Genomic DNA, 12,718 nt, shown 5'->3' with positions numbered 1-12,718 from the left:
AGAAAGACACTCACTCAACCATAAACACATATTCAATGAAGACTTATTATTACCTGCAGTAGGTCCTCACTCAATACTTCTGTTTTTTCAGCCCTGAAAAAGAAAAACAAGACAAGAAAAGAGGTCGTTAGGGTGATGAGAGAAATTTTTTACTGTGGAAATATGACAACTGAGGTCTTCTGAGCTGGAAATAAAGTATATCGAAGTTGAAATACAATAATACAATATCGATGAAAATAGAACAACATAACATACTGTTATGGTGTATGTGTGTTCATTATATGTCTTGCCCCCCTTGTATATCCATCAGCCCTGCATTGTAGCTATACATAACACAGGAACATTACACTGACCCAATTCAGCACACAGACAGAGACTGGCTGGATTAATTTATGACACACACTTTGAAAATAAATTTAAAATGTAAAAAACCAAATATAAAACAAGAAATAGTATTTCGACTTTGCAAGGGAAATTGCTGTAGAAAACCTGCATCACTGCAAAGAAAGCATCACACTACTGCATCATAATTACCTGCCAAAAAAGCTTTTTCCTGATGCTTTCCCATGCATCCTACTACAATACCACAGACACAGGTATCACATCTATACTAGGATGTTTTCTCAAAATCTGTGGAATTTCCATGAATTTAAGGTTTATACATGTCCGTCATTAGTTTCAACCTTATTGGGCAACTGGAAACTCCATGATTAATTTGCTCACATTGGGTTTTTTTGACAAAAAAGTGCCTAAGCAGGAACATCTCCAATGAATTTGTGACTGCAGGAAAAGAATGGAGTAAATACTTTTACAACTACTTATGAATACTTTAAAACCATTACAAGCATTGTGAGCTGCTGCTCATGTTTTTCCTCCTCCTTGTTTTCAATATAACAGCCTCTGACTTTGTCTTTAATATTCTAAAAAATATATGTTCCATTCATACTGCAGCCTGAAAAATTTCCACTTTACACTTGCATGCTCCCCCGTAGCTGGGAGCCCTAACTCATTGTTAGTTCTCCATAGCAGTCCTCCAGCACATCCCATGCAGCCGGGACCTCAGGTTAACTTGGTGACGGAACGTTGAAAGTATTATCCTAGATCCCAGTCCACGGATCACCACCAACCCGTCAGCGTTTCTAACAAATTTCCCCTTGTTAAGCAACACACCCGCTGAGAAGCCTATTCTGCTAATTGACAGCTTCATTGTCAGAAATGTGGTTTTAGAGACAGCAGTGACCATAGTCAAATGTTTGCTAGGGGCCAGAATGGGCAACATCAAATTGTACCTAAAACTGCTGGCTAAAGATAAGCGGAAATACAGTAAGATTGTTTTTCATGCCGGCAGTAATGACAATAGCCAATCGGAGGTCACTTAAATTAGTGTTGTTTCGGTGTGTAAGTTTGCCAAAACAATGTCGGACTCAGTAATTTTCTCTGGTCCCCTCCCCGATATGACCAGTGACGACATGTTTAGCCGCATTCTGTCATTCAACCGCTGGCTGCCTAGGTGGTGTCCAGAAAACGATGTGGGTTACATTGATAATTGCCAAACATTTTGGGGAAGACAGGGTCTGTGGGATGGACGATATCCATCCCACATTGGGTCGATAAACTGAATTTGACAGCATTATTTGATAACTAGGATCAGTTGGAATGCATGTACTTGACTTGGAATCTGTATGATTGGACTGAATTGACTTTATAAAGTGCCTTGAGACGACTGAGTTGTGAATTGGTGCTTTATAAATAAACTGAATTGAATTGAAACCACAATGCATAACAAGTGCAAGGTTCCTTGGGTGCAGTATTTATTTGGTTGCAGACCATAGATGGTTTGGTTTCACCTGCTTAGTGAGATGTTTTTAGTTGAATCCGATATGCATATAATAGCTTTGATGCTCAAAGCACTAACTCACTTGGAGCCCTGCTGGTTCAGAGTGGACATGAGAAAATTCTAGCATTGGCATTTGTTCACATCAACCAACTGCTTCCAAATTATACCTTTACACCCTTAAATAATTTTTTTTAAATAAAAAAATAAAAAATACATTATCTGACTTTTGTGTATAGTTATTTTCATTAGCTTAATTTGATAAGAAAGTGCTACTCGTACTTTTCGTCTTCCACTTATTCGGGATTTGGTCGCAGTAGCAGCAGTCTTAGCTGAGACGCCCAGACTTCTCTCTCCCCAGACACCTCCTCCGGGTCCTCTGGGGAAGGCCCGATGCATTCCCAGACCAGCCGAGAGACATAGTCCCTCTAGGGTGTCCTGGGCCTCCTTCCGGTGGGACATGCCTGGAACACCTCATGAGGGAGGGGTCCAGGGGGCAACCGAAACAGATGCCCAAGCCACCTCAGCTGACACCTCTCGATGTGAGGAAAGCTCCTCACCCTATCTTCAAGGAAGTCCCCGGCCACCCTGTGGAGGAAGCTCATTTCAGCTGCTGGTATCCAGGACCTCATTTTCTTAGTACAGGTGAGGGCATGAATGTATCGACTGGTAAATCGAGAGCTTCTCCTTTCAGCTGAGCTCTCTCTTCACTACAACGGACAGGCGCAGCGTTTGGATTACTGCAGCTGCTGAACTGACAGAACCACTGCCACTGTCTGGCATTGGGCAACAGAAAAAACTAACAGTTTGATAACAGTCAGAGCAGATGTTAAAAAGACACAAAGCTATGAGACACTTGAGGTCAACAACAAACAGCACAGCCTGCTTCTCTAGAGTGTTGGTGTCTGGTACATGTAAATATTTTTTAACATGATATGATGCAGAACATAAAGATAAGTCTAAAACAGGTTTCTTGCAAGCACTTTTGGAAGAAACACTGTCCTCCAATTTAATTTTGCATCATTTATCTGTAAAAACACTTGTTGAGATCACGGTCACTTGCTGATAACTCAGGGTGGATATCATGAAGCAGCACAATCTCTATATTCTGCAACTCCAGCTATTTACTTTATTTCTGAACTAGACTCACAAAGCAGACTGCAATAAATATGTGCAGGTCCAGCAGATGGGGGCAATTAGCACCTATTTTTGCATCAGCCTGCCATTTTAATCTCCTCAGCCACAACACAGCAGATAAAGCGAAGTGTTCAAAGAGATAAGGGGAAAAAAATGTATAATTTTTTTATAATCATTTTAATTAACAGAAAACTCTAGAACCTGGCCTGACGAGGCATTGCTCAACGCTCTAGCAACATCACCTGAGTGGAGGAATCATGTTAAAATGACATTTCTAAATCCATTATCAATACTGCAGATTGTAAAAAACGGTGGGATTATGTGCTCCTTTAACAGATTCATTTGAAGATAAAGAAACCTTGATTAGAGTTAGAGGAAAAATCGTTTTATATAATTTTGAAAAACATACTGTATTAACTTGAATTTATACTAGAATCAGTTGTGCAAATAATACAGATCTTCTTCACAGAGTATATTTATTTGAGTTGTGTTTATAAACCTGCATAAAGCATGTTTGAACGATCCATGGTGCAAAAGATTTTTTGCATTTTAAAAAGTGACATCATTATTTCTCCTGCACCAGAATTACCACCAGTTTTCAGCAGATGGTATTTTTCTGCAAAATCTGCGTAATGCAAACAATTTTGTTTTTGATAATGATAATAATAATTATTAATAATAATTTTGGCTTTTAATGTAACCTAAAATAATTAATTAACAAACAGAATTTTAAATAAATATGGACAAATTTCCCTCTGAATCCATGCCTCAAGGATGTTTAAAATGCAATTTTGGGTTTTATGAGGAAGTTTTTGTCTCAACTATGGCCATAATGAGGACAAGGACTTCAAAATGGCAGACTTTGGACCACGGTGAAATTAGTTTTGGGTTGGATATTGGATATCTGTGCACCGCAGATATGAGCGGGGTCTTATTCCTGTTTGAGCCTTATTTTATATTTGATCAGCTGACGTAGGATAAAGTGCCCTACCTGCATGTAATTCAGAAAGCTGATGTGTTCTTTTTCTTTTTTTCAGCCTACAGGCACGGTTTATGATTTGTAAATAGTAAAATTATACTTCCGTTTCACCTGCTCCGGCCATTGTGGTCCTTAACATTATTGTAGCCGCTCTTAATTTTACTAACTTTTCCCTGTACTATCTCTTAGAAAAACTCTTCATTTTTCCTGGTCCCATGGCCAATCAGTAAACAGCAGTCTGATCACATAACATGTACTCCCGATTCAGCCCCGAATGTATTTACTCCTGAGCAGGTATGAAAAAGTAAGTACCAACAAAACATTAATGGAAATGCTCACAAAGCAGAATGAGTGGAGTGGAGCCGGCCTAAACAGAGCCAGTGGAAAAGGGGGAAAACAGCACTTTCAGGATTCCACCATTTTAAAGATATTTATTCTACTTTTCTCCTCAGCATTTATTGTTTCCCTCAAAATGTTATTATTATCATTGAAATCAAATTTCAACTTTCTGATATTTCAAATTTATTCTGTAATTGAAAAGGAAAACAAAATTTGCCAAAAGATCCACCATTCTTTACCTACAAGTGATCTTAATATTTGTACATTACAACCACAAAATTAAAATGTTTCAAAATGATTTTATGTGATAGACCAATGCAAAGTAGAGCAAAACTGAAAAGTGGAAGGAAAATTATACACGTTTATTGGTTAGAAAACAATATCCCAGGTGTTAAACATCTCCCAGAGCTCTGTTCAATCCAAAATCTGAAAATGGAAAGAAAATGGCACAACTGCAAATCTACCAATACATGGGTGTCCACCTAAAATGACAGACCAGACAAGGAGAGCAATAATCAGAGAAGCAGCTAAGTGACCCACTACAACTCTGGAGGAGCTGCAGAAATCCAAAGTTCAGATAGAAAAAACTCTTGACAGGACAAATATTCATTTTGCTTTCCACAAATCTGGCCTTTATAAAACAGTGAGAAGTAATGAAAAACACTGCACAAAGAAAAGCCTCAGAAGTCCCGTTTGTGGTTCGCCTCATGTCATGTAGGAGTCATATCAAGCCTGTGGAAGAAGATGCTCTGGTCAGATGAGACCAAAACTAAATTTTTGGTCTCCATGCAAAAACACTGGCAGAACACCAAAATGGCACATCACCCAGGCTACACCATAAACACTAGAAAACACGGTGGTGACAACAATATGCCGTGGGATTGCTTTTCTTTGGCAGGTACATGAAAGCTGGTTAGAGTTGATGGAAACAGAAAACCTGTTAGAAGCTACAATTGTCTTGAGACTGGGGTTGAAGTTCACCTTCCCACAGGACAACGACCCTTAACATACAGCCGGAGAGACGGCATGGGATAGTTTAGTTTCCAACTTCAGTCCTCAAGAGCTATTGCCCTGCATCCCTGATCCACCACTCCTGAATCAAATAAAAGCTACCATTATCAGGGCTTTGCAGAACTTGATGACATGGTCATCAAGTTCATCAGCACATGTTTAAAGAATAATTTAAAAAATAATTAATGCCTAAAGATGACTGAAAACCCTCGAAACGTTTTGAGGTTTTCAGAACCCATGCGTAAGATGCTCAAGTTGTACAACAAATGTAAATAAGAAAATAGAAACCTGGAAATATGTCAACTTTCTTGATAAAAGGTTATTTTATTATTAGAAGCAGAGTCTTTGTTTATAAAAAAGAAAAAAATACAGCTATAAAACCCAACTTTAACAGTCCTGTCCTGACAGACCAACAATAAGCAGCTTTCTCTTCCACATCCGCCCTGCTGACAGGTGATAACACACCTGTTCTCAGACAGGAGCCGGTGACAGAAACCAGACAGAAAAAGGGGGAAAGCACAGTAAGAGGAGGAGGTGGAGGAGGAGTGTATGAAGGATGGAAAGTCAGCCTTAAGAATGAGGCCGGACCACCTGGTCCTTTGTTTCTCAGTCACCAGTCGTATATTTGGCTACTCGGGGATGCAAAAAAAAATTTAGTTTTTTTAAATTACTTGAATGTACCTACCTGACACAAAGAAAACCATCTCAGAGCTGAGTCAGAGGTCTTAGAGCTGCAACTGAACGATTATCGATTTGTCTGAAGAACAAAAGGCCAGACTCAGAAGGACAATGGGACAGTGCTTTTATTCTTCCTCGGCTACAGCAATGTGCCTCTTTCCTGGACACAGTCTTTCATCAAAAGCAGCTATTTAAGCCTGTAAGTGTTCGATTTAATGGTGGCAAGAATCTGTTTTCTGAAGTCTTAATAGTTTCCAAGTTCCCACAAGTAAGAAGATCCAGATGTTATCAGCAACCGGAGAGAGCTGAAATGTTTACAGCAGCTTTCGGTTCTAACAGAAAATGAGGCAAATGTGACAAAGAAAGGTTGGTGTGAGAGACCCATCTGAGCATGTGGGTTGTATATTTTTTATTCAGTTTTTCAAAGGATAAAGCGAACACAAACTGAAGTTTGCAGTGTAAACTAATATAGTGCCTAGAAAAAGTATATGTAAATTTTTTATACATTTATAAATTTTTTGTTAAATAACAACCACAAGCAGAAATGTTTGTCCATCCTTCTTTGCCGAACATTGAAAGCTCAGTCAGGCTGGACTGGCTTTGGGTAAACAACAGGCAAGAAAAGTGGCTTTCTTTCAATGATAGCTTTCTACATAAAGGCCAGATTTGTGACTTAAATTACTAAGAGTTGTCCTGTCAACAGATTCTTCCACTTAAGCTGTGGATCTCTGCATCTGCTAGCCTCTTGGCTGCTTCTCTGATTAATGCTCTTCTTGTCTGACTTGTCAGTTTAGGTGGGTAGTCATGTCTTGGTAGATTTACAGCCATTTCAGTCTTTCTATTTCCAGGTGATGGCATGAACAGTAGTCTGGGAGATGTTCATATATGGTTTTATATTCTAACCCTCCTCTAAAATTTTCCTTTTAAACTTTTTTCCTGATGGCTTTGCTCCTTTCCTTGGTCTTCATGATGCAATTTGTGCACTAATGTTCTCTAAATACCTTTAAAGAACAGCTGGATATATACTGAGATTAAAGTGCAAACAGGTGTGTGTCCTAAATAAGATTACTTCTAAAGGCAGTTTTTTGCACTGGATTTCCTTTAGGGGAATCCGATGAAAAGGCACTGAATACAAATGCATGCCACACTAGTTAAAACAGCGTGAATACTTTTGCAATAGAAGCCGCAAGAAGGCCTTACTATATTTTGTCTCAAGCCATGTAGAATTAAACCAGACATGTGGTAGAAGTTGCTCTGGTCAGATAGGACAAGATTTTTACTTTTTAGCTTGCATGCAAAACGCTATGCAGTGTAGAAAACTAGCAACATCGCAAGGATCAAAAGATTGAGACCATAAATCATGGTAGTGGCAGCATCGTGATGTGGGCATATTTTTTCGCAGCACGCAGGGGGGCTGATGAGCCAGGAAGATGGATGGGCCTAACTACAAGAAAATCCAGGATAAAAAAAACTTTTGGAGGCTGCAAAACCCTTGAGAACGGATAGGTACAGAATTCAGTCTCTAGAGTTGTGAAGCTGGTAAAGACATCACCCAAAATACGTGCAGCTGTAATTGCAACAAACAGTGGATCTACAAAGTTTTAACTCAGGGGCTGAAAATAAATACAGACACTCTTTTAAAATAGTTATTTGTAAAAACAAAATGTTTTTATCTATTTCACAATTGTTCAATACTTTTTGTTGTTCTGACACATAAATACCCAATAAAATACAAGTTCACGAGGTTTGTGGTTGTAATCTGACAAAATGTTATAAGGTTCAATAAGTGTGAAAAATGTTAAAAGCACTGTGTCTTTATTGTCATTTTTATTTACTTTAATGTTAGTTTGCTGCTTGCAATCCCAACAACCACCGTCATCTTTTGAGCACCACTTGCATATGTGAAACCAGATTAAACTAAACAGATTTGTTTTTGAAAAATTGTTAAGTTCAGGAAAAACTACAAAGTACTTTATTTCATTATCTTTCCTGTATAACTGCTGTTTTGACTGCATTCATCTTATCACGTAGCTGAAGAGAAACGGGGGGGTCCCTGTTCTCTTCAGCTACATGATAAGATGAAGGTTAAAGCAAGCAAAACAAATTGCTGTAAGCCACTGGAATGCATTTTTTGACCCAGAATATAAAAATGAACAGAATACTTGCTAACAATGTCCCAACCTCTAAAGCCTGCAGATATTACATCTGCAAACAAATCAGCACAAGAACATCCTCATGAATGGGCTAATTATTATGTCTTGAACTATTTGAACTGTCATGTCCTCCATTACCAACAGGAGGCAAGATTCAATAACACTTTGGCGTAATGTTCCCCCAGAGGGAATAGATTTATTTTTTGTATATTAAAGCTAAAGCTGCAGGATATTGTAACTACAGTGCTGCTAAATGTGTAACAGAATGGTCCACTCCAAGAGCAGCAGGACTATTGGCAATGTCAGTTCAACAAATGCAACATCTCTGCAAATCCTTAACCTTTGAACAAGTAAAAAACTGATGCATCAGTAAGACTAGGCACAGAAAAAACGTTTACTGTGAAATTAATAAAAACTAGAGGACAAATATAGATTTAAAGGCATGTCATGTATGCATGCATACACACATGCTGCCAACAGTTCCTCGTAGTTATGTTTTTGCAATTCTGTACATGTAAAGGACAGGAGGAGGTCTGCTGTTCGTGTTATGCTGACGTTTCCACCCGGGTGGGTGGAGCGCGAGGGGGTTCTCATAAAGCAGCATGGCAGCGCTTGCAGCTGCGGAAAGGAGAGGCTAAAAAACTTGCTACATATTATGGAAAAATGTTTTAGGCTGATGAAATGCTAGTAAGTAGAACCTGACTGCTCACTGACGTAGAAAACAGGTGGAAAAAGAACACGTTACAGAACATTAACCAATTTGCTTTAGCTGCAGCTTTTTGTTAATTTTCTGACAGATGAAGTGCACCACAGCATCCAGAACCAAAGCCTCTGCTGCGCAGTTGGCATTTTACTGCAGCAGTTACTGTCGTCACAGCCGGGATTCCCACTGGCAGAGAGAAAACAGTGGCAGTGAGATCTGATAAGGATATTCAAACCGAAAGAGAGAATTTTTATTTTAAAAGGTTTTCATCCCCCCCGTGATAAACCATCTTGATATATTATAGATAATCAAGAGGAAAAAACTGCAGAGAAAATTTAAATAAATTACAATTATGTTTGATTTTCCGAAAAGCTTTCTTGACAAAGTCTGAATCAAAACCACAAAGACAGTTTGACATTTATAGTAGTTTTTGGAACTTGCGCAGATTCACAAATTTTGCTTCCTGGCAGCTAGATCATCACTTGAGAATAAATTAAGAAACCTCCTAATTTTCCCGTTAGTGATTGCACCATATATAAATGCTACCATATTGCAGCACCAACCACATGTTAATTATTTTCAGTATAAATGACATGTTTAAAAATGAAGAAAGATAAAGATTTCCCTAAATACTGGAACAGGGATCAAGTACATCTGAACTTAATGTATGACAGCTGGGCAGGCTTGTATGAAACAATCAATGGAAAATATTTAAACAAAACCATTACATAAAATATCTGAGTCAGTCAAAAAATAAGAATTTAAACCAAAGATAGCAAAAGTAAACCAGGACTATAATTAGGTCAAACTTTTTTTTTTTTTTTTAAACATACACTCTGAAGAGGAGAGGAAAATCCTTCACATTATATAATGCACCCTGGCTGCCTTATGTAACATATGTAGGCTTATTTTTTATTTTAAAAAAAGAGTTCACACCAGAGGGAGAAAAATGGTTTATGAGACAAACATGTTTCAAGGAGAAAAAAAGCCCACCAGGAGAAATATTCCAGGTGAAGTCATATTACCCAGCATGCCTTTACTACTAACCAGGATTGGGGTGGGTTTGATGGTTGCTATGGCAGTAGGCACTGCAGCAACAGAGCAGGTGGATTTAACATGAAGAGGTAAAAGGTGTGTGAGGCTGAATGAGGCTATAGGGTATAATAGAGTCATTTCTCTGTAGGGAGCCTGGGGTGCAGTGCTGGTAGCCGGTCAGACAGTCACAACAACCTTAGATGAGATCTGCACCTTTATGTGTATTACACACACCCTCCAGCTTCTTTATGCTAGAAAACCATTTTTAATTTCTTCTCTTACTTCAGCTTACACTATCTGACGTCATTCTCGACAGGCTAAATATTTCACAGAACTAACTGGCTACACAACTAATTCATTACATAGCTCATAAGCTATGTAGCTAATGGCCTTCATGGCTCAGGGATACATACTTACGAGCTAAAATATTAGATAAAAAGCTTACATTATTACTTACAGCCTACATTATTACTCATTTAGCTGCTTCATAAAATTACAGATCAGTAAAGTTCTTGTTTATAAGCTGTCAATCAAATATAAATGGCTTATGTTCTTATATAAATGAATTGAACATAAACATGTAAAACATTATTTTGTTTTTGCTCATTTTATTATAAACAAACTGTTTCGAGCAAACTGTGAACCAATAAATAAATAAACATACAAAACAGGATTCAGTTGGGTTGTTATTAACAGTTACTGAGGCCTTTTGTATTAAATATGGTGTTCAGGAGCAAACTGAAATTAAAGAATATGTAACAAAAACAAAACATAGACACAAAAAGAAAAAGAAAAACACTTAAAAAAAGACACAAAGAGTGTCTGTCTACTTTACCTTTAAGTGTGAATTTGGGATAAGATATGCATTAGTCTAAACTAATATTTGGTAAAAAAAAATATAATAAATGTTGTATCTGCAGTATTTGGCCTGGAGCTGTTTTTAACTGACACCTTCACTCTGATGCAAATCCAGCACTGAATCACAATCAAACGTAACAGAAAACAGCAAAAGAAAACAGCATAAAAGTGAGGGATAAAGCTGCTGCCTCCAGCACATCACGTCAAAATGCCAGAGTTTGGAGAGCCCTTTTCTTTAAAGAAGCATCAAATTCCTCATGCTTTTCCTCTAGCTGAACATAATGAAATGGCCCGACTCATTCCAGATTCACCCCAAGTACCTCAGCCCTTTTGGGCCTCACTACTGACAAAGCAAAAACAAAACCAAGCAAAGATTAGAAAATAAAATCAATCTTAAAAGGTTGTGTATTTCTTTAAAGCCTTAAGAGTTTTCACCTAAGAAGTTTTTTGATGGGGTGAAAATACAATTTGAAGTATTTGTAAAAAGGTAAGAAAAATTCACAGCAACATATATAGGCTAAAAAAAATGCTTTTACAGGTGCCTTACAAGAAGACACCTTATTAATAAATAGAGTCCACCTGTTTGTGATTTAATTGCAGGATCATGTTATAAAACAATTTCCCAAGAAAGGGAAGCTGTTCAAAGTAAATGAGAAGATCGATGGTGCTAAATATAGGCCAATAAGAAAACCTGTTAGAGGCTGAGAAACACTTAAGCTTGAGGCGGATGTTCACCTTCCAGTTTCTGTATGATAATGTCCTAGTTCTTCTTAGAATAATTCATCATTCTAGCATAAATATAGGTCAAGCTAAAGGATTTGTGATCTAAAAATATAAATTTTTCAGATCTTTTCTTCTCTCGCTTCTTTTTATTGGTCCTGACAATTTGTAAAAATAAAGTTTGAGCATCACTCCTGCTTGTAGAAAATTAAAGTTCAACAGTTTTATTACCACAACAACCAGCCTCCCAACCCTGTTCTAAGATTTAAAGGCCTTTACTTAATTTCACACAACCCAAGGAACCAAACCTAAAAACACATGCTGGAGATAATTTTTCATTGTATGAAAGAGGACTTTCCTAAAATCAAACATTTTGTTATATTTGATTTTGCACTTCCGCTCTAAACTTGAGTTTAATATGTTTTTTATTACACAGGTTTTAGCAGTTGAAACATAAAGAGTAAAAAAAATTGAGAGTAAAACCAACAAAAGCACAAAATCATTGACATTAATAATGAAACTAGTCAAGCTAGATCAGAAATTGTCTTCATGATGCGCGTATGTGTTTATTAACTCTGTTAAGTCTTATTACCTCTGTTTAAAATTAGATCATATTAACTAAGCCTTCAGGATGAACTTAAAGTGCCACAAAGACATAAATCTGATGCTCATATGATTCTAGTAGCTAAAACCTCACACAATCTGCCTACCAATAAGTGTCTCTTGGCCCAACACATACACGGAAAACGCTCAGACAAGACTTCCTCGTGCTTACATGTGATCTGACACCATGCTTTTATTTTCATGTCTTTAAAAAGCGGGCCTAAACAAAACTGAGAACATCAGAGCGACTGCAGCACGTAGAAAATTACAGACACATGATATTGATTGCAGAGTCACATACTGGACACAAAAATCCCATTTATTTCGATGAGCACATTAGCCTTCACTGTTCTTTTGTGCTCCCAGTAGCTGAATTGTGAGACCACGCTTGCTATTTATGCCAGCTGATGTATTCCTAACAATTACCTACAGAGCAGTTTTCCTTCTTTTCAAAAGATTTCATATACTATTTAAAATATCTACATTAATATTCATAGACAGGTTTGAATGAAGAGACAGATTTAATTATGTAGCAAAAAATGTCTGGTAGAAACCAGGCATGGGCCAAAATAAGGTACTTGTGCCCAGAATGAATATGCAGTGATTTACTTTGTTAAAAACGTTTAAAGAAAAATGCAAAACATATCTAATGTCTTTTATTTTTTAAA

The 12,718-nt window shown here is 37.5% G+C and overlaps 1 protein-coding gene across 7 annotated transcripts in view; it reads right to left on the bottom strand.

Moving 5' to 3' along the window:
- The window catches only part of LOC124875178 (rho GTPase-activating protein 44-like), a 129,386-nt gene that overhangs the window by 62,880 nt on the left and 53,788 nt on the right, over positions 1–12,718 (bottom strand). For all 7 annotated transcript variants that reach the window (XM_047377128.1, XM_047377133.1, XM_047377129.1 and 4 more), the window contains exon 2: positions 54–93. In XM_047377128.1, the coding sequence (XP_047233084.1) occupies positions 54–93 (40 nt within the window). The remainder of the gene's footprint in view (positions 1–53; positions 94–12,718) is intronic.

Source organism: Girardinichthys multiradiatus, chromosome 10 (assembly GCF_021462225.1).
Source record: "Girardinichthys multiradiatus isolate DD_20200921_A chromosome 10, DD_fGirMul_XY1, whole genome shotgun sequence".
In the NCBI taxonomy this organism is placed as follows: Eukaryota; Metazoa; Chordata; class Actinopteri; order Cyprinodontiformes; family Goodeidae; genus Girardinichthys; species Girardinichthys multiradiatus.
This window is presented reverse-complemented; position numbering and strand designations above follow the sequence as displayed.